The following is a 23,908-nucleotide window of genomic DNA, read 5'->3' as shown; positions in this document are numbered from 1 at the left end:
TTTGCCAAAATCTACAAATTTGATATTTTTGCTTCTTTGGAGGCTGTTTTGGGAGAAAGGTTTTGCAAGCCGTGGTGCCTTCTGTTTAGGTAACCTGATTTGCTCCCTCCCTTCATCCGTGTCCTAAAGCTTTGATATTGGTTCCCACAAGTAATGGATGACGCCGTGGACCGGACACACCAATGACGGAGAAAACATAATTTATGCTTACCTGATAAATTACTTTCTCCAACGGTGTGTCCGGTCCACGGCCCGCCCTGTTTTTTTTTAATCTGGTTGAATTTTGTTTTCTTTATACACTACAGTCACCACGGCACCCTATAGTTTCTCCTTTTTCTCCTAACCGTCGGTCGAATGACTGGGAGGCGGAGCCAGAGGGGGAGCTATATGGACAGCTCTTGCTGTGTGCTCTCCTTGCCTTTCCCTGTGGGGGAGAACATTTCCCACAAGTAATGGATGACGCCGTGGACCGGACACACCATTGGAGAAAGTAATTTATTAGGTAAGCATAAATTCTGTTTTTTTTTGGAGTTTCCCATAAATGTGGATGGATTTAGCTAAATTGTCACAGTGGAACAATGTTATGGAGTGCTAAGCAGTATACAATTAGTTGACAGTTTGCCACAATTAGTATTAAATTATATCTGTCAAGTTACCTTGATTACAATTTTTACAATGACGGGTGAGACCATTCCTGAGGATAAAAGGGGGTAGGCTATGGGGAAACATGAGAAAATATTTTAGCTTGAATTTTGTCATCATAATAATTATAATAATAATAATAATAATAATAATAATAATAATAATAATAATAATAATAATAATAATAATAATAATAATAATCATCATCATCAGTTTATAAAGCGGAAACCATACACAAATTTTAAAGTTTGGTTGAAGGAAACACTCTTTCAACAACTCTTCCCTATAATCAATGAAGGTTCTCAAAACCGATAATGCCATTAGTCTCTAAAGTGTGGTCTAGACTCTAGACTAGAAGAATTTGACTTGCGAAAAGAAGTGACATCTCCCATTGTAGTAACATACTATACGTTCTATAGGCAACGTTTGGTCAACTAAGTTGAGTCAGCTACTACAAGTGAGGGGGTTGCTGTCCGTTCAATATTTTAAACAATGTCAATCTGTATTTACACCTAAAGCATTGGTGCTATTTAGTAGGGAAATCTGTGGTAATTGCTTTAAATGTAAACCTAAAAAATCCATTCCATCTCCCCTATCACTGCCTCCTAATAGCTACTAATATGTGGGCATTCCCACCAAATATTGGTATAGTGTATCCTTCTGCCCTCAATTTCTCCAAAATCTGAGACTGATGTATACATTTTGTGAAGTCTTTTAAGGGTAAAATACCAATATAATTTATTTTGTGTTTGCAACAATATTTCTCCGTAATCATCTTGGAAAGTGTTTATATTAAAGGGACATCAAACCCATTTTTTTTGTTTCATGGTTCAAATAGAAACTACAATTTTAAATAACATTCCAATTTACTTACATTATCTAATTTGCTTAATTATTTAAATATCCTTTGTTGAATAAATAATAATTCACATGGCTGAGCCAATCACACAAAGCATCTATGTGTAACCACCAATCAGAAGCAACTGAGCCTATCTAGATATGCTTTTCCGCAAAGGATTTCAAAACAATGAAGCAAATTAGATAATAGAAGTAAACTGGAAAGGTGTTTAAAATTACATGCTCTTTCTAAACCATGAAAGGAACATTTTTTGGTTTTATGACCCTTTAAGGTCTTGTTCAACTGTTGATATTTTTTTTATTATATTTTTTGTTAAGCAAATGTTGATTTTTTCTATTACCTATAACAGGAACAGAGGATGAAAATCGATAGGGAATTTGCATTTTGGGTAAAGGATTGTCACGAAAAATATGACAAGCAGATTAGGTACATTGGATTTAAAGAAGTAATTACCCGCAGTGATATTGCCTCTAAACGCATGCAAAGTCCTTGGGCTACATACTCATCCATAGAATGGGATGGAAAGACTTATAAAGTTGGACAATTGGTAAGTTACATCCTCATCCACAATGTCTTTCATATTTTCTTTTTTTTTTTTTTTTTTTCTTTTTTATATTTAATAACACAACATACAGGTTATAGAACAAATGTTGTGACATAAAGAGAATAACAAATAAAAATAACCAATTGTTCATTTGAGGGTTACATACAACTTAATATCAAGGTGCATATCGTACATAGTCTTTTCAACTAAAAGGGCTAATGTGTTAAGGTTGCTAAATAGTCTTCCCAAAGTAATTTCATTGATTTGTAACTATCCCTCCCTTTTGCCTGGTTCACCCATTTTGGCTGGACCTCACTAGGAGGAGGAAGGGGTGGTGTCCCACTAGAGGCTTTATATGGTAAATGAGGAGAGTGGATAGTTTGGTCCACTCCCCTCTGGAGAGGGGGTCTCACTGTTAAGTATTACCCAGGGTATGGGCCAAGATATAGAAACTGCCCATATTTGGTTGTTAATTTCCAGATGTGTGTGTATATGTATATGTGTGTATATATATATATATATATATATATATATATATATATATATATATATATATATATATATATATATATATATATATATATATATATATATATATATATATGTGATAAGGTTAGTATTCAGGCGCACAGCTCAAATAAAAATGACCCATGTTATGTCAATTTTAGTGCCAGAGGAAGATATTATATAAATCAAGGTCCAGTATATGCTATTTAATTCACCACTATATTTAGCATATAGTTCCTGGTTTTATAATATCTGTGTAGATATATTACAATATCCTATAGCCTTACTGCAGTATTAGGTGAGTAAGGGTATTAAGTATAAGTGTCAGTTATTGTTTCTTCTGTGGTATACAAAGGTAAATAATTTTATAATTTGTTCACATATAGTAGATGCAAAAAAACACACACAGGGTGACTTTAAACAAAGTACACAATTTTGTCAGTCCCAGATGTATATTAAACTTGTGACATCCAAATATTAGAAGTAAGTGCCCACTTACTGGATTCAACCTAAATCCTATGAGGTAAGTAAATGCGTCCCTTTAAGATAAAGTTGTCTCTCAGCAATCCCGAACAACCGCTTCTCTGCCTCCTTAGTGTGGTAGAAAGTTTTATTTTCCTCTCTTCCTTGCTTAGCTGAATCTCTTTGTCTTCTCCCAATATCGTGTGGTGTCATACACATAGATAGGGGAATACAAACATGGAAAAAATAGTGCAACACTGTTTGCAAGCTTAAAAACGTATATTTATTAAATATGTTAAAAATGCTCACATTCTTTAACCTCAATTAGGTATGAGGTATCAGTTCAGCGTAGAACGGACAAGTGAAGGGGAGCTGGGTTTCAATTAATTAAAAAATAATTGAAAAATAATAACAAAGTGCTTTTAATCGTGTTGCAGCGTGGTTGGTGAACAGATATCAAAAACATAAAATTTATATGTGATAACTAGTTTGTGTGATGATAAGATGATAAGATTGTGAAAATCAATATAAATAATAAAAAGAAAAAGAAAACTAAGGTATTGTACAAAATGTGACAATTTTTATATTGAAAAAATGTAGTGAATACAAGTTGTAACAAATACAAGTAGGATAGGATCAAATGCAATATGGTTTATATTTATATTTAAATACAATATGGTATATATTTAAAAATAGGCAGATTAAAAAGAGGCAGAATAAAAAGACATTAAATACATATTTGCTCAATACAGCAGTAATTTAATCCATTTTTTGGACATAGAAATTTAAATCATTAACACAGAAATAAAAACAAGAACTTATTTCAAACAAACAGACACAAACAATTATATTCATAATGATAGTTGCCATCTAACGAGATGGAAAACAAATATACCCAAGGGTCAGTATCTAAGAATCCGTAAAAACTGTTCAGATATCAATCAATTTTCTAAACAATCCGAAATTCTCACACAGAGATTTAAAGAAAAAGGTTATAAGTCCCATATTATTAAAAAAGCCAAAAAAGAAGCTGAAGAAAAAAACAGAGAGTTAATATTAACTACACAACATCTGACAAAACAAAAACAAAAAACTGAAGACCCATTTTTTATACCATTCATCACACAATATAGTTCCCAACATCATGAAATAAAAAAGATTCTCAATAAACATTGGCACTACATTAAACAAGATCAGATATTAGGACCTAGAATAAAAAATCAGCCGGACATTATTTTTAAAAGAGCAAAAACTTTAAAAAATATCCTGTCACCCAGTGAATTTAAAAATAAAACAACCAACAACTTAGTAGATACAAACTTCAAAAAAGAAAAAAATAGAAGGATTTTTTCCATGCATTTCATGCAAATCATGTAAACATAGTTCAAAAATCAAAACAATAAAATCAAATAATAATGAACAATACATAAATATAAAAGAAATTATACGCTGTTCAGATCAAAATGTAATCTATTGCATACAGTGTTCATGCGGCCTACAATATTTTGGCCAAACAAGCCGCATGTTAAGAGTTACAGGCCCATTTATCAAAGGTCTTGCGGACCTGATCCGACACTGCGGATCAGGTCCGCAAGACCTCGCTAAATGCGGAGAGCAATACGCTCTCCGCATTTAACATTGCACCAGCAGCTCACAAGAGCTGCTGGTGCAACGCCGCCCCCTGCTGACTCGCGGCCAATCGGCCGCCAGCAGGGAGCTGTCAATCAACCCGATCGTATTCGATCGGGTTGATGTCTGGCGATTCCTGTCCGCCTGTTCAGAGCAGGCGGACAGGGTTATGGAGCAGCGGTCTTTTGACCGCTGCTTCATAAGTTGTGTTTCTGGCGAGTCTGAAGACTCGCCAGAAACACGGCCCTTCAAGCTCCATACGGAGCTTGATAAATGGGCCTGATAGAATCAGAGAACACCTACACCATATAGAACACAAAGCTAACAATACTGAATTATACAAACACTTCACAGAATGTCACAACGGAAACATTAACAAATTCAAATATTGGGGAATTAAAAAAGTATTTCTTAGCCCTAGAGGAGGTAATATGGAACATTTTCTACTTAGAAAGGAAGCAGAATATATCTATGCATTTAAAACTCTCCATCCATATGGATTAAATATGGAATTTGACCTAAACTTTCTAATTTAAAATCAAATTAAAAGTCAAATTAAAAGCAAAATCAAAAATTAAAATTAAAAGTAAATCAAAAGACGATTTTCTATCAAAATATAAATATAAATATAAATACTCTATAACAAAGTTCTCTAAATATCTCTTCCCACTTTTTCTAATTAAAACAAATAACAAACAAATTTATACACAACGATATTCACATTAGTTAATTAAACATAATAGTTTATTCTGCCCCCCTTTCTTAATTTTAAGACCTATAAATAAACTACTGAGTAAGATCAGCTCAGTCTAAACCCAATAACTTTTTGGAATTAAAATTGATCTCTATATCATAGTTTAATAAAATAGTTTATTTTGCCCCTTTTTCACTTACCGGAAAAATCTCTATTTTTTAAAATAATCAACATTATGAACACTGATCATAACACAAAAAATTAAGTTATAAAAATCCTTTTCCAACACAAGCTTCACACCATTTTTGTTTACACAAACTGTAAATTTAATAACAGATGTTCCTCTTTACTTTTTTGTGTTTTTTCTAAGAACTTTTCTATTGTTTAAAAACAATTATAAGCACCCAATAGTAACACAGATTACCCACCACTGTTATCCAATAGCAATCTATACTGCCCTTTATAAATGCCCTACAGAGTGTTCACAGGCATCTTGATAAAGGCTACGGCCGAAACGCGTAGAGCTGCCTACACTCTGAAACACTGCATTATAGTGCACAAGGACCGACTAATACCTAACCTCAACTCAGTCGGTATCTAAAGATATATAGCCGGGCAATTTGAAAAAGCCGGTTATTTGAAAAAAGCCGTTTCTTTTTAAAAAGCCGGTCAGTTTGAAAAAAAGCCGGTACTCTAAACTTTGAACTCTTTTTTGCCGCCAAACGGATCCCAAAAAATCCAACTGCTGCTACACACTGGTTCAGCTAAGGATCCAAAAGTCCATACTGACAGAGAGTATTGGGACACCACAATTTCCAAGAAATTTCTCCTTCACTTGCGAACAAAAGTCCATACTGACAGAGAGTATTGGGACACCGCAATTTCCAGGAAATTCTACAGGACCCTAAACAAAGAAAACTTTTCTCCATTTGGAACCAGATACCTGCTATCAGACCGGAGTCCATACTGATAAATAGTATTGAGACAACCGCCATCCACAAAAGTTCTTTTTTAGCTATTACTAATAGCTTATCCATATGATTGTCTTCCAACAGATCCCACTAAACAACTAAGTAGTTTTGAGATCCACTACTTTCTAAGGTACTTTTTAAAGTTGTTACAAGGCACTTTTTAACAATCAACCGCTCTTATCAAAATTACCCTATCTTAGGTTGTTTTATACAATTTTACTAGATCTTTATTTGTATCCACTGCAGTGCGATACACATATAACATATATATTGTGCAAATATGTATTTAATGTCTTTTTATTCTGCCTCTGTTTAATCTGCCTATTTTTAAATATATACCATATTGTATTTAAATATAAATATAAACCATATTGTATTTGATCCTATCCTACTTGTATTTGTTACAACTTGTATTCACTACATTTTTTCAATATAAAAATTGTCACATTTTGTACAATACCTTAGTTTTCTTTTTCTTTTTATTATTTATATTGATTTTCACAATCTTATCATCTTATCATCACACAAACTAGTTATCACATATAAATTTTATGTTTCTTCTGTTAAGTGTGATCAGTCCACGGGTCATCATTACTTGTGGGATATTAACTGCTCCCCTACAGGAAGTGCAAGAGGATTCACCCAGCAGAGTTGCTATATAGCTCCTCCCCTCTACGTCACCCCCAGTCATTCTCTTGCACCCAACGACTAGATAGGATGTGTGAGAGGACTATGGTGATATATTTAGTTTTTATATCTTCAATCAAAAGTTTGTTATTTTATAATAGCACCGGAGTGTGTTATTCCTTCTCTGGTAGAATTTGAAGAAGAATCTACCTGAGTTTTTCTATGATTTTAGCCGGAGTAGTTAAGATCATATTGCTGTTTCTCGGCCATCTGAGGAGAGGTAAACTTCAGATCAGGGGACAGCAGGCAGATTAATCTGCAAAGAGGTATGTAGCAGTTTATTATTTTCTGACATGGAATTGATGATAAAATCCTGCCATACCGTTATAATGTAAACTCAGCCTTGAATGCAGTAGATGTAGCTGATATCAGGCTGTCATGTATGTATATTTTACACTTCAGTTTTCTGGGAAATGGTACTTCTCTGGCTTTTAAACTGTATACATAGACTTAACCTATTTTGCAGGGACTTGCAATAGGTTTTAAATGACAATTAATTATTGAGGTAAAACGTTTTTTTGCTGGCATGTAAAAACGTTTTTTTCTCTGAGGTACTGGGTGAAAAAATGTTTTGGGCACTTTTTTTTTCCACTTGGCAATAGTTTTGATTTAAATTAGAGCAGTTCACTGATCCCTCTCACTGTTATGTGTGTGGGGGAGGGGCCATTTTGGTGCTTTCACTATGCATCAGAAAAACTCAGTCAGAGGTTCATTTTCTTCCTGCATGATCCGGTTCATCTCTACAGAGTTCAGGGATCTCAAGAGTCTTTTTTGAGGGAAGTAATCATTCACAGCAGAGCTGTGCTGATTGTATTGACTGTGATATAAAAAACGTTTATTTGTGTATTTTTTTTTTTTTCTGCTGCCTGGGTTAGTTATCATTTGCTGAGGGGAACAATCCTTTGCTAAAACTGTATATTCTGACAAAGATTTGATGCTATAACTTAATTATTTTATCTGTTATAATATTTTCTGTGCTTCTTAAAGGTACAGTTCGTTTTCATATTATTTGTAAAGTACTTTGAAAAGTATTTCCAAGTTGCTGTTTATTTGCTAGTGTGTTAAACATGTCTGATTCAGAGGAATATCTCTGTGCTATATGTGTTAATGCCAAAGTGGAGCCCAATAGAAATTTATGTACTAAATGTATTGATGCTACTTTAAAAAATAGTCAATCTGTACAAATTGAACATATTTCACCAAACAACGAGGGGAGAGTTATGCCGACTAACTCGCCTCACGTGTCAGTACCTGCATCTCCCGCTCAGGAGGTGCGTGATATTGTAGCGCCGAGTGCATCTGGGCGGCCATTACAAATCACATTACAAGATATGGCTACTGTTATGACTGAAGTTTTGGCTAAACTACCAGAACTAAGAGGTAAACGTGATCACTCTGGGATGAGAACAGAGTGCGCTGATAATGCAAGGGCCATGTCTGATACTGCGTCACAGTTTGCAGAACGTGAAGACGGAGAGCTTCATTCTGTGGGTGACGGTTCTGATCCAAATAAACTGGACTCAGACATTTCAAATTTTAAATTTAAGCTTGAGAACCTCCGTGTGTTACTAGGGGAGGTATTAGCGGCTCTGAATGATTGTAACACAGTTGCAATCCCAGAAAAAATGTGTAGGTTGGATAAATATTTTGCGGTACCGACGAGTACTGACGTTTTTCCTATACCTAAGAGACTTACTGACATTGTTACTAAGGAGTGGGATAGACCCGGTGTGCCTTTCTCACCCCCTCCTATATTCAGAAAAATGTTTCCAATAGACGCCGCCACACGGGACTTATGGCAAATGGTCCCTAAGGTGGAGGGAGCAGTTTCTACTTTAGCTAAGCGTACCACTATCCCAGTGGAGGATAGCTGTGCTTTTTCAGATCCAATGGATAAAAAATTAGAGGGTTACCTTAAGAAAATGTTTGTTCAACAAGGGTTTATATTGCAACCTCTTGCATGTATTGCGCCTGTCACGGCTGCAGCAGCATTTTGGTTTGAGTCTCTGGAAGAGACACTTCAATCATCCACACTAGATGACATCACACACAAACTTAAATTCCTTAAGTTAGCTAATTCATTTATTTCAGATGCCGTAGTACATTTAACTAAACTTGCGGCTAAAAATTCAGGATTCACCATTCAGGCACGCAGAGCTCTGTGGCTAAAATCCTGGTCAGCTGATGTTACGTCTAAATCTAAATTGCTTAATATTCCTTTCAAAGGGCAGACCTTATTCGGGCCCGGCTTGAAAGAGATTATTGATGACATTACAGGAGGTAAAGGTCATGCCCTGCCTCAGGACAAGGCCAAAGCCAAGGCTAGACAGTCCAATTTTCGTTCCTTTCGTAATTTCAAAGCAGGAGCAGCATCAACTTCCTCTGCACCAAAACAGGAAGGAGCTGTTGCTCGCTACAGACAAGGCTGGAAACCTAACCAGTCCTGGAACAGGGGCAAACAGGCCAGAAAACCTGCTGCTGCCCCTAAGACAGCATGAATTGAGGGCCCCCGATCCGGGACCGGATCTAGTGGGGGGCAGACTTTCCCTCTTCGCCCAGGCTTGGGCAAGAGATGTTCAGGATCCCTGGGCGTTAGAGATCATATCTCAGGGATACCTTCTGGACTTCAAATCCTCTCCCCCAAGAGGGAGATTTCATCTGTCAAAGTTGTCAACAAACCTAACAAAGAAGGAAGCGTTTCTACGCTGCGTACAAGATCTTTTATTAATGGGAGTGATCCATCCAGTTCCGCGGTTGGAACAAGGACAAGGGTTTTACTCAAATCTGTTTGTAGTTCCCAAAAAGAGGGAACCTTCAGGCCAATCTTGGATTTAAAGATCCTAAACAAATTCCTAAGAGTTCCATCGTTCAAGATGGAAACTATTCGAACAATTTTGCCCATGATCCAAGAGGGTCAGTACTTGACCACAGTGGATTTAAAGGATGCTTACCTTCACATACCGATTCACAGAAGTCATTACCGGTATCTAAGGTTTGCCTTTTTAGACAGGCATTACCAGTTTGTAGCTCTTCCATTCGGACTGGCTACGGCTCCAAGAATCTTCACAAAGGTTCTGGGCACTCTTCTGGCGGTACTAAGACCGCGAGGAATTTCAGTAGCTCCGTACTTAGACGACATACTGATACAAGCTTCAAGCTTTCAAACTGCCAAATCTCATACAGAGATAGTACTGGCATTTCTAAGGTCGCATGGATGGAAAGTGAACAAAGAGAAAAGTTCTCTCTTTCCACTCACAAGAGTTCCCTTCCTGGGGACTCTGATAGATTCTGTAGAAATGAAGATTTACCTGACAGAGGACAGGTTAACAAAACTTCAAAATGCATGCCGTGTCCTTCATTCCATTCAAGAGACCAGAAATTCTCTTCTATGGTGGCTTTATCGGCCACATCTGTCCAGGGGAATGTCATTCAGCAGGCCAGACTGGTCAATTGTAACAACAGACGCCAGCCTACTAGGTTGGGGCGCTGTCTGGAATTCTCTGAAGGCTCAGGGACTATGGAATCAGGAGGAGAGTCTTCTTCCAATAAACATTCTGGAATTGAGAGCAGTCCTCAATGCTCTTCTGGCTTGGCCCCAGTTAGCAACTCGGGGGTTCATCAGGTTCCAGTCGGACAACATCACGACTGTAGCTTATATCAACCATCAGGGAGGGACAAGAAGCTCCCTAGCAATGATGGAAGTATCGAAGATAATTCACTGGGCAGAGTCTCACTCTTGCCACCTGTCTGCAATCCACATCCCGGGAGTGGAGAACTGGGAGGCGGATTTCTTAAGTCGTCAGACTTTTCATCCGGGGGAGTGGGAACTTCATCCAGAGGTCTTTGCCCAAATACTTCCACGTTGGGGCAAACCAGAGATAGATCTCATGGCGTCTCGACAGAACGCCAAGCTTCCGCGCTACGGGTCCAGATCCAGGGATCCGGGAGCGGTCCTGATAGATGCCTTGACAGCACCATGGACCTTCAGGATGGCTTATGTGTTTCCACCTTTCCCGATGCTTCCTCGATTAATTGCCAGAATCAAACAGGAGAAAGCATCAGTGATTCTAATAGCGCCTGCATGGCCACGCAGGACTTGGTATACAGATCTGGTGGACATGTCATTCTGTCCACCTTGGTCGTTACCTCTGAAACAGGACCTTCTGATTCAGGGTCCTTTCAAACATCAAAATCTAACTTCTCTGAAGCTGACTGCTTGGAAATTGAACGCTTGATCTTATCAAAGCGTGGTTTTTCTGAGTCAGTTATTGATACCTTAATACAGGCTAGGAAGCCTGTCACCAGAAAGATTTACCATAAAATATGGCGTAAATACCTATATTGGTGCGAATCCAAAGGTTACTCTTGGAGTAAGGTTAGGATTCCTAGGATATTGTCTTTTCTACAAGAAGGTTTAGAAAAGGGGTTATCCGCTAGTTCCTTAAAGGGACAGATCTCAGCTCTGTCCATTCTGTTACACAAGCGTCTGTCAGAAGTTCCAGACGTTCAGGCTTTTTGTCAGGCTTTGGCCAGGATTAAACCTGTGTTTAAAGCTGTGGCTCCACCATGGAGTTTAAACCTTGTTCTTAACGTTTTACAGGGTGTTCCGTTTGAACCCCTTCATTCCATTGATATAAAGTTGTTATCTTGGAAAGTTCTATTTTTAATAGCTATTTCCTCGGCTCGAAGAGTCTCTGAGTTATCAGCCTTACATTGTGATTCTCCTTATTTGATTTTTCACTCGGATAAGGTAGTTCTGCGTACTAAGCCTGGGTTCTTACCTAAGGTAGTCACTAACAGGAATATCAATCAGGAGATTGTTGTTCCATCCTTGTGCCCAAATCCTTCTTCGAGGAAGGAACGTCTTTTGCACAATCTGGATGTAGTTCGTGCCCTTAAATTTTATTTACAGGCAACTAAAGATTTTCGACAAACGTCTTCCCTGTTTGTCGTTTACTCTGGTCAGAGGAGAGGTCAAAAAGCTTCTGCTACCTCTCTCTCTTTTTGGCTTCGTAGCATAATTCGTTTAGCTTATGAGACTGCTGGACAGCAGCCTCCTGAAAGAATTACAGCTCATTCCACTAGAGCTGTGGCTTCCACTTGGGCCTTTAAGAATGAGGCCTCTGTTGAACAGATTTGCAAGGCTGCAACTTGGTCTTCGCTTCATACTTTTTCAAAATTTTACAAATTTGACACTTTTGCTTCCTCGGAGGCTATTTTTGGGAGAAAGGTTCTTCAGGCAGTGGTTCCTTCTGTATAAAGAGCCTGCCTATCCCTCCCGTCATCCGTGTACTTTTGCTTTGGTATTGGTATCCCACAAGTAATGATGACCCGTGGACTGATCACACTTAACAGAAGAAAACATAATTTATGCTTACCTGATAAATTCCTTTCTTCTGTAGTGTGATCAGTCCACGGCCCGCCCTGTTTTTTAAGGCAGGTAAATATTTTTTAAATTATACTCCAGTCACCACTACACCCTTGGCTTCTCCTTTCTCGTTGGTCCTTGGTCGAATGACTGGAGGTGACGTAGAGGGGAGGAGCTATATAGCAACTCTGCTGGGTGAATCCTCTTGCACTTCCTGTAGGGGAGCAGTTAATATCCCACAAGTAATGATGACCCGTGGACTGATCACACTACAGAAGAAAGGAATTTATCAGGTAAGCATAAATTATGTTTTTTGATATCTGTTCACCAACCACGCTGCAACACGATTAAAAGCACTTTGTTATTATTTTTCAATTATTTTTTAATTAATTGAAACCCAGCTCCCCTTCACTTGTCCGTTCTAACTTTTACATCGATAACAATTTGGAGGAATTGTTATCACTTAGAAGGGTTGTAGAGCATAATTTTTAACCACTCAAAAATTATTTTGCTCACTAATATTTAACTATTTTCAAAGGTGCACTCGCTTCATCCTGCTTTCTAAGTATCAGTTCAGCGTACAAATGTTAGTAGGAAACCGCAGGTGCAGTTTTTTCCAAAGTTTTAAGGTTGATTACATCAGTCAGTTTCATATTAAACAGGCATCAAAGCAGTTTTCAATGTGCAAAATACATGCGGTCTTTTAAAATACTAAAGAGTATGGAGTAAAGTCAGGATTCCCAGGATATTATCTATTCTCCAAGAAGGATTGGAGAAGGGATTGTCAGCTAGTTCCTTAAAGGGACAGATTTCTGCTCTGTCTATTCTTTTGCACAAGCGTCTGGCGGATGTTCCAGACGTTCAGGCGTTTTGTCAGGCTTTAGTTAGAATCAAGCCTGTGTTTAAACCTGTTGCTCCGCCATGGAGTTTAAATTTAGTTCTTAAAGTTCTTCAAGGGGTTCCGTTTGAACCTCTGCATTCCATAGATATCAAGCTTTTATCTTGGAAAGTTCTGTTTTTGGTAGCTATCTCTTCGGCTCGAAGAGTTTCAAAGTTATCTGCCTTGCAGTGTGATTCCCCTTATCTGATCTTCCATGCAGATAAGGTAGTATTGCGTACCAAACCTGGGTTTCTTCCTAAGGTGGTATCTAATAAGAATATCAATCAAGAGATTGTTGTTCTGTCACTGTGTCCTAAGCCTTCTTCAAAGAAGGAATGTCTATTACACAATCTTGATGTGGTTCGTGCTTTATTTAAGTTTTATTTACAAGCTACTAAAGATTTTCGTCAACCATCTGCATTGTTTGTTGTCTACTCTGGACAGAGGAAAGGCCAAAAGGCTTCAGCAACTTCTCTTTCTTTTTGGTTAAGAAGTATAATCCGCTTAGCTTATGAGACTGCTGGCCAGCAGCCTCCTGAAAGAATTACAGCTCATTCCACTAGAGCGGTGGCTTCCACATGGGCTTTTAAAAATGAGGCTTCTGTTGAACAGATTTGTAAGGCGGCGACTTGGTCTTCGCTTCATACTTTTTCTAAATTCTACAAATTTGATACTTTTGCTTCTTCGGAGGCTATTTTTGGGAGAAAGGTCTTACAGGCAGTGGTGCCTTCCGTTTAAGCGCCTGCCTTGTCCCTCCCTTCATCCGTGTCCTATAGCTGTGGTATTGGTATCCCACAAGTAATGGATGAATCCGTGGACTGGATACACCTTACAAGAGAAAACAAAATTTATGCTTACCTGATAAATGTATTTCTCTTGTGGTGTATCCAATCCACGGCCCGCCCTGTCATTTTAAGGCAGGTGTTTAAAATTTTTAAACTACAGTCAACACTGCACCCTATAGTTTCTCCTTTCTCTTGCTTGTCTTCGATCGAATGACTGGGAGGTGGCAGTTAGGAGAGGAGCTATATAGACAGCTCTGCTGTGGGTGATCCTCTTGCAGCTTCCTGTTGGGAAGGAGACTATCCCACAAGTAATGGATGAATCTGTGGACTGGATACACCACAAGATAAATACATTTATCAGGTAAGCATACATTTTGTTATGTGTGTGTGTGTGTGTATATGTATATATATATATATATATATGTCCTAAAGCCCGTTTCACCTCTCTCTCCTATCTCTCTCTCTCTCTCTCTCTCTCTCTCTCTCTCTCTCTCTCTCTCTCTCTCTCTCTCTCTCTCTCTCCCTCTCTCTCTCTCCCCTCTCTCTCCTCTCTCTCTCTCTCCCTTCTCTCTCTCCCTTCTCTCTCTCCCTTCTCTCTCTCCCCTCTCTCTCACTCCCTCTCTCTCTCCCTCTCTCTCTCCCCTCTCTCTTTCTCTCGCCCCTCTCTCTTTCTCTCGCCCCTTTCTCTTTCTCTCGCCCCTTTCTCTTTCTCTCGCCCCTTTCTCTTTCTCTCGCCCCTTTCTCTTTCTCTCGCCCCTTTCTCTTTCTCTTGCCCCTCTCTCTTTCTTTCTCCCTCTCTCTCTCTCTCTCTCTCCCTCCCTCTCTCTCTCTCTCTCTCTCTCTCTCTCTATCCCCCTCTCTCCCTCCCTCCCTCCCTCTCTATCCCCCCCTCTCTCCCTCCCCCCTTTCTCTCTTTCCCCTCTCTCCCCCCCTCTCTCTTTCCTCTTTCCCTCTCTCTCTCTCTCTCTCTCTCTCTCCTCTCTCTCTCTCTCTCTCTCTCTCTCTCTCTCTCTCTCTCTCTCTCTCTCTCACTTTCTCTTTCTCTCTCTCTCTCCCCCTCTCTCTCCCCCCCCCTCTCTCCTTTCTCTCCTTTCTCTCCCCCCTCTCTCTCTATCTCCCTCTCCTCTCTCTCTATCTCCCCCTTCTGTGTCTCTCTCTCCCCTCTCTCTCCCCTCTCTCTCTCTCCTCTCTCTCTCCCCCCTCTGTCCCTCTCTCTCTCCTCTCTCTCTCTCTCTCTCTCTCTCTCTCTCTCTCTCTCCCCTCTCTATCTCCTCTCTCTCTCCCCTCTCTCTCTCCTCTCTCCTCTCTCTCTCTCTCTCTCTCTCTCTCTCTCTCTCTCTCTCTCTCTCTCTCTCTCTCTCTCTCTCTCTCTCCCCCCCCCCCCTTTCTCTCTCTCCCCTTCTCTCTCCCCTCTCTCTCTCTTTCTCCCCTCTTGTAACTGATCCTCACGCAGGGTCTGGAGTCAGGTGTCGCTGCTGTTTCAATTCAATTGTTTCTATTATGCACAGTAATAGTCACCTGCACACACAGATATCCCCATAAAATAGCTATAACTAAAAACAAACTAAAAACTACTTCCAAAACTATTCAGCTTTGATATTAATTAGTTTTTTGGGTTCATTGAGAACATGGTTGTTCTCAACTTGCCTAATAATTCTGCACTCCCTGTATGTGTATGTAAATACTATAAATGGATTCCAAATAAATTATATGTAAAAAAGCCACTAATGTAGATAAATATATCAAAAAAATAAATAAAGGGGGCGTAGCCAACCACCGACAAGCATGGCCGCACTACTTTAGAGCTCTACAGCAGAAATCTAAGAAAAGGGATAAAAACGCCTAATGGGATGCCTTAAAACGCTCATTTGAAGACAATATAAACTCCTAAACATATTTCTGGGAGACAGCACGAAAAATACTACGGCACAGGTTTCTGTAACCACCACCCTTTCTCAGGGCCTACACTTCCAGCAACCAGAGTCTGAATTTTATAGACCCTATGTATATAAGTGACACCGTGATCGCAGAAACACTGTGAGTCTCTCTCTCACTACCATCTGCTACAACTTATATTAGAATGGAGGCGGCATTACTCCTGTTGCTGAAAAGTTTGGGCGACAAAATGGATCTCCACTTCACCCAGCTGTCCCGCTGCCTCTCCGAAGGTGTTTATACCTCTAGCCCTCAATATGGCGAGCTGCTCCCTCCCGCACCGCTCACTGAGCCTTTAGCACTCGGCGCATCTGAAGCTAACTGGATTCCGGGGCAGAGAGTTAATTCTCACGATGTGGCAAGGGATCCCGCTCCTTCGAGGACAAGAGCCCAGCTGAAATATCTCGGTGGGACCCGCCGCCATTAGATTGGAAGCCCCAGCTTTTGGATGCCGACTTGTCTATCCCTGAGGTACATCCCTTTACTGCCCACGCACTCACCTCCGGCATGCAGGATCCCATCACTCTCCAGGGAGCCTGCAGTAACACAGCCTGCAGTAACACAGTGAGCTCACTGTTAACCCAGCACTCTTCGAGCAGCCGCTACCCTGGGCGTGCTTCCCTGATGAGTGTGGGGCCCCTTCTCTTGGAAGAAAAGATCGATTTCCAGTACCCTCTTCTGTTGGATCCACCGACAGACAAAACATCGGGGAGGAGGTGGATAGCGGAGGGACTAGCATCTATAGCTATACCTAACGTTGCAACACTACCGGTACAGATCTTGAAGTGTGACCCCATGCCCTGTAGCAATCACAATGATCTGAATCTTTTTGCCAAGTTGTGGGACTTTGAGATCCTGATCTACATGGAGCTGGCTGGACAGTTGGAGAGCCCTTTTGATCCAGGGGGTTAATCTAGCCTTGGCTCTCCCTGCTTGCCTACGTGACGTTCAAAAGAGACACCTAGCACAGGGGTATCTAGATGGTTTCTAATCTGCTAGTTTAATCTGTAACGAACTATGACAGCCTTTTATTGTTGTGCTGTTAATATGTTTGAAGATACATACGCACCAGAGTCTTATTCTTTGGACTTTAATTGTATTCAGTTGTTTTGGACTCAGATGAGGACTTTAAAATTTGACACATTTTTGTGAGTACATGCAGCTCTTGTCAGCAGCTGTGAAGGTTGATTTTATTCATAATGTTGATGCTAGGTGTTGCTAAATATTAAATATTAAAGTCTTGTAATATATATTATATACTGGCAGCACCACTGTTGGATACTACCTTTAACTATTTAAATAGCATGATTACATGTATGTCTCAGCTTAAAAGTTATTTTCTAGCCTACTATTAGATCCAACTTAATGTCTTGATTGTTAGAAGCCTTATCAGTGTTAATGACAACTTAACTTGCTTAACTCCTCTTATGCATATTTGGGTACATATAGCTTAATATTTCTTTTTTAGCCCTACATCATTCATAATGTCTGTCATTGGATTTTATCCTTCACAAGCCTTTGAAATCCTAGCTTACTCCACTTCAGTTATTTTTGCTCATATAATACTGCAATTACTTTTATCACTGTTTTTGCTAGCACACAGTATATCCCTTACTAGGTTATATATGTACTTCTAGAAATAGTGCTGTTTAATGTCTAATGTCTGTTGAACTTCTTATTTATGGTATGGTTATATATATATATGGTAACTTTGAGATGACAGGAGATAATTGTTATAACCGCTATAGTAGGTTTAATAGTACATAGTACAATAAGTACAGTATACATACTATATTCAGCTCCCTAGTATATAGCTGACAGGCGAGCAGGATAGAATACAAAGGAGTCCCTCAGAAGTAACTGAAGTCACGTTGTTATGTGAATATTCATGGGATTGAAATGCTAGCTTACTCCACTTCAGTTATTTTTGCTCATATAATACTGCAATTACTTTTATCACTGTTTATGCTAGTATGCAGTATATCCCTTACTAGGTTATATATTTACTTCTAGAAACAGTGCTGTTTAAAGCCTAATGTCTGTTGAACTCCTTATTTATGGTATGATTATATATATATATATATATATATATATATATATATATATATATATATATATATATATATATATATATATATATATATATATATATAGGCAAATTGTGGTCACCAAGCACTCTCGTTATCCATATAATGCCTAGGTGCAGTGCATAGAAATAATATAAACAGAAGCAGAGACCGCACTCATAGGTCTTATATTTCACCACTGATGTGGACTTTATTCAATCTGTAACGTTTCGGGGTTTCCCCCTTTGTCAAACATAACAAATAACATAGTGCAAGTCCTTTATATACATACATAAAACCCCTCTTACCCCAGGTGCAAACCATCCAGCTCTGCCTACGGCGGGCTTCCGGCAGCGTTCACTCCGCGCAACTGCGCATGCGCGAGGCAGCACTACGGAACCCCCAGCAGGCCAACTGAAACAAAAAGCAAAATAAAAATTACCGTAACTTAGCAACGGTAATGCTTAGACAAATATAATGGAACAGCGCTGTAAGGATGACCTCTACATAATACAGAGACACCCCATATCTATTCTTAACATCTCCTCATCAATAATTTCCACATTAGATATCAACATAACAAATATATGTATAATATAACATTATCGTTAAACATTGGCATTTTAGCCAGTTATCAGAGGAGGAGGTGGGGGGCTGGGTATTGACAGCAATATACTGGCTAGTATTTAATCTGTATAGAGATACTTTTAAATAAACTCAGCATTATCACAATTGGAACAAATTTAATTCAGATTGAAAACATGAAGCTAATTCTATTTACCAAATATATAACAGTATTGGAGTAGTCATGTTACTAGATGTGTGGACCTATCAGAATCTAGTATCAATAGACTCCCTTCCTTATCCAGATGTTAATTCACATATTGTTATTAGACATCATTATCACTTTACAGGAAACAGTGTAAATCAAAATTGGTATTCAATCCTTTTGGAGTTAAAGTGTCCAGTGTGTGAATCCATCTGGACTCCTTTTGTAGCAGTAACTTGCCTCTGTCACCACCCCTGGGCAAGGGGGGGACGTGGTCAATGATCACATATCTCAGGTCCTTGACCGTATGTCCATGTTTGGCAAAATGCCTGGCCACTGGCTGTTCCGAGTCTCCATTTTTTATTGCTGTTCTAATGGCCGCCCTGTGATTCGCCATTCGTGTACGCAAATCGTCTGTGGTTTTTCCAACGTAAAATCTGCCACACATACAATGTAACAGATATACGATGAAGACTGTTGTACAGGTCACACGGTGTTTAATTTTGAATCTCTTGTTAGTCCATGGATGTGTGAATTCACTGCACTGTATTAGTGCACTGCATGTTGTGCAGCCCAAGCATTTAAAACATCCAATTTTCTTGCCCTGTCTTAGCCATGTAGAGCTCGTATAGGCCTGAGTCATATCTGGACGCATTAAAATATCCCTTAGAGATTTGCCCCTCCGGTAGCTGATCATTGGGGGTCTAGTTTCTTGCAGAGGTAACGTTTTATCACTTGATATGATTCTCCAATGTTCATCTAACACACCTCTGAAATCTCTCTTGTCCGGACTGTATTCAGTGACAAATGTTAATTTGTCCATGGTTGGTTGGTCCTTATTTCGTTCACTGTTGGTTAAAGCTTGATCTTGTGTCATATTCACCGCTTGGGCATAGGCTTCTTGTAGCACCTCATCCACATAACTCCTTTCTTTAAATTTCTGATACATATTGGTGAGTTGTTCTTCCTTCCCTTCTCTGGTGGAGTTATTTCTTACCACCCTCTGGAACTGTGATATAGGTAACGCTTTTTTTATTCCTGTGGGATGACAACTTGTGTAAAGCAGCATTGAATTGCGATCTGTTGGTTTGGTAAAGAGTTCAGTACATAATGTGCCAGTTGATTTTTTTACTCTTAAATCCAAAAAGTCAATCACCTCACAATGATATGTTATTTTGAACTTTAAATTCACCGACAATTGATTGAGATTGTCAAACCAGTCATTCAGATCTTGTTGGGTACCACGCCATATTAAAAACAGATCATCAATGTACCTCTTGAATATGATGATATGACTGTCCTCAAATGTTACTGGGTGTTCTCTTTCAAAGGCTCCTAGAAAAATGTTGGCGTATGTTGGGGCCACATTTGAGCCCATAGCAGTTCCTGCTGTTTGTAAATAATACTGTGTCTCAAATTTAAAGTAATTCATTCGTAGACAATATTCAAGTAATTGTATCACAGTGTCTGTGGGTGGTCCCACGTAAGGATGTCTAAATAATTATTTTCTAACCGCATGTATACCCTCATTATGCGGAATCACCGTGTACAAACTGGTCACATCCAGGGTGACCAGTATATCAGTGTCTCTGATGTCACTTAGCATCTGTAAGATTTTTATCAATTCAATCGAATATTTTAGATACGATGGGATCATCTGTACAAAAGGTTGTAGCATTCTGTCCAAATAGGTGGCAATGGGCTGTAGTATGGATCCCCTGGCAGACACTATGGGCCTGCCAGGTGGTTTGCTCGGGTGTTTATGTACCTTTGGTAAGGTATACAAGACGGGAACAATAGGATGTTCAACTTGTAGATATGATAATAGACTTGGCGAGATCTGATTTTCTATCTTTAGTTGATTCAAATACTCATCAATCTTGCTCTTAAATTTTTGGGTAGGATTATTTGGTAACTTTTCATATACCTTACTGTCCTCCAACTGTGACATGATCTCTCTTTTATAGCAAACATAATCTTGGATGACCAGTGCTCCACCCTTGTCTGCTTCACGGATCACAATAGAGGCATTCTCTTGTAGCTTCTTAAGAGCTTGTGTCTCCCTTTTGGACAAATTATTCCTGATGTTACTTTTGTTCTTTCTGACAGTCTCCCTCATCTCATCACTGGTTAATCTGGAATATGTCAGAATACTTGGTTGTAGACTTCGAGGATCAAAAGTGCTTTTCTTCTTTAGTTCAAAAGAGGCTACATCTGTTTCTTTCGGGGTATCCTTGAAAAATTCTTTTAATCTTAGTGTCCTTTGAAACTTGTAAGAATCTACCAACATATCGAACTCATTAGCATATGTGGTAGGTATGAAACTTAAGCCTTTATTAAGCACATCTTTCTCCTCTTGATTCAGCTCATAGCCGTTGCTAAGCATTACCGTTGCTAAGTTACGGTAATTTTTATTTCGCTTTTTGTTTCAGTTGGCCTGCTGGGGGTTCCGTAGTGCTGCCTCGCGCATGCGCAGTTGCGCGGAGTGAACGCTGCCGGAAGCCCGCCGTAGGCAGAGCTGGATGGTTTGCACCTGGGGTAAGAGGGGTTTTATGTATGTATATAAAGGACTTGCACTATGTTATTTGTTATGTTTGACAAAGGGGGAAACCCCGAAACGTTACAGATTGAATAAAGTCCACATCAGTGGTGAAATATAAGACCTATGAGTGCGGTCTCTGCTTCTGTTTATATATATATATATATATATATATATATATATATATATATATATATATATATATATATATATATATATATATATATATATATATATATATATATATATATATATAGTACCTTTGAAATGACAGGAGATAATTGTTATAACCGCTTTAGTAGGTTTAATAGTTCATATTACAATAGTACAGTATACATATTATTTCTCCTGTTAAGTGTGGTCAGTCCACGGGTCATCATTACTTCTGGGATATTAACTCCTCCCCAACAGGAAGTGCAAGAGGATTCACCCAGCAGAGCTGCTATATAGCTCCTCCCCTCTACGTCACACCCAGTCATTCTCTTGCACCCAACTAATAGATAGGATGTGTGAGAGGACTGTGGGGATTATACTTAGTTTTATACCTTCAATCAAAAGTTTGTTATTTTATAACAGCACCAGAGTGTGTTGTTCCTTCTCTGGTAGAGTTTGAAGAAGAATCTACCTGAGTTTTTTGTATGATTTTAGCCGGCGTAGTTAAGATCATATTGCTGTTCTCGGCCATCTGAGGAGAGGTAAACTTCAGATCAGGGGACAGCGGGCAGGTTAATCTGCAAAGAGGTATGTAGCAGCATATTATTTTCTGACAATGGAATTTGACTGAGAAAATTCTGCCATACCGATATAATGTAATCTCAGCCTTAAATGCAGTAGTAGCAACTGGTATCAGGCTGTCATGTATGTATATTTTACACTTCAGTATTCTGGGGAATGACACTTCACTGGGATAATACTGTATGCATAAGACTTTAGCCTAATTTGCAGTGACTAGCAACAGGCTTTCTAATGTCATTTCATTTATTTGATGTTAAACGTTTTTGCTGGCATGTTAAATCGTTTAATTTTCTGAGGTACTGGGTGAAAAAATGTTTTGGGCACTGTTTTTTTCCACTTGGCAGTCGTTTTATTTAATTTAAGACAGTTTACTGATCTCCCTCACTATTGTGAGTGAGGGGGAGGGGCCTATTTTGGCGCTTTTGCTACGCATCAAAAAATTCAGTCAGAAGTCTCTTGTCTTCCCTGCATGATCCGGTTCGTCTCTACAGAGCTCAGGGGTCTTCAAAACTTATTTTGAGGGAGGTAATCACTCACAGCAGAGCTGTGAGGTTGTAGCTGACTGTGATAAAAAACGTTTATTTCTGTACTTTTTTTCTGCTATCAGGGTTAGTTATCCATTGCTAATGGAGGCAATCCTTTGCTAAAATTGTGTATTTACCGTAAAAGATTTGATGTTATAGTTTCTCAGTTTATTAGTTCTCAACTGTCTTAACCTTTTTCTGTGCTTCTTAAAGGCACAGTACTTTTTCATATTATTTGTAAATTACTTTGAAAAATATTTCCAAGTTGCTAGTTTAATTGCTAGTGTGTTAAACATGTCTGATTCAGAGGAATATCTCTGTGCTATATGTGCTAAAGCCAAAGTGGAGCCCAATAGAAATTTATGTACTAATTGCATTGATGCTACTTTAAATAAAAGTCAATCTGTACAAATTGAACATATTTCACCAAACAACGAGGGGAGAGTTATGCCGACTAACTCGCCTCACGTGTCAGTACCTGCATCTCCCGCTCGGGAGGTGCGTGATATTGTAGCGCCAAGTACATCAGGGCGGCCATTACAAATCACATTACAGGATATGGCTAATGTTATGACTGAAGTTTTGGCTAAATTACCAGAACTAAGAGGTAAGCGTGATCACTCTGGGGTGAGAACAGAGTGCACTGTTGATAATAGGGCCATGTCTGATACTGCGTCACAGTATGCTGAACATGAGGACGGAGAGCTTCAATCAGCAGGTGACGGTTCTGATCCCAATAGAATGGATTCAGACATTTCTAATTTTAAGTTTAAACTCGAAAACATCCGTGTACTGTTAGGGGAGGTTTTAGCAGCTCTAAATGATTGTAACACCGTTGCAATCCCAGAGAAATTATGTAGGCTGGATAGATACTATGCGGTACCGGTGAGTACTGACATATTTCCTATACCTAAGAGGCTTACAGAGATAATTACTAAGGAGTGGGATAGGCCCGGTGTACCCTTTTCCCCCCTCCTGTGTTTAGAAAAATGTTTCCAATAGACGCCACCACACGGGACTTATGGCAGACGGTCCCTAAGGTGGAGGGAGCGGTTTCTACTCTGGCTAAGCGTACCACTATCCCGGTGGAGGATAGCTGTGCCTTTTCAGATCCAATGGATAAAAAATTAGAGGGTTACCTTAAGAAAATGTTTGTTCAACAAGGTTTTATATTGCAACCCCTTGCATGTATTGCGTCTGTCACGGCCGCGGCCGCTTTTTGGTCCGAGTCCCTGGAAGAGACTCTTGACTCAGTAACTATAGATGATATTTCAAACAAGCTTAAGACACTTAAGCTAGCTAATTCATTTAT

At 39.1% G+C, this 23,908-nt stretch overlaps 1 protein-coding gene across 1 annotated transcript in view; it reads left to right on the top strand.

Moving 5' to 3' along the window:
* Positions 1-23,908, top strand: part of SMCHD1 (structural maintenance of chromosomes flexible hinge domain containing 1) — a 1,770,687-nt gene that overhangs the window by 503,848 nt on the left and 1,242,931 nt on the right. Inside the window, exon 13 of the mRNA XM_053715865.1 lies at positions 1,851-2,048. Within this exon, the coding sequence (XP_053571840.1) occupies positions 1,851-2,048 (198 nt within the window). The remainder of the gene's footprint in view (positions 1-1,850; positions 2,049-23,908) is intronic.

The sequence above is a fragment of the Bombina bombina genome, chromosome 5 (assembly GCF_027579735.1).
Source record: "Bombina bombina isolate aBomBom1 chromosome 5, aBomBom1.pri, whole genome shotgun sequence".
Classification (NCBI taxonomy): Eukaryota; Metazoa; Chordata; class Amphibia; order Anura; family Bombinatoridae; genus Bombina; species Bombina bombina.
Note: the sequence above shows the minus strand (reverse complement) of the source record. Positions and strands in the feature narration are given on the sequence as shown.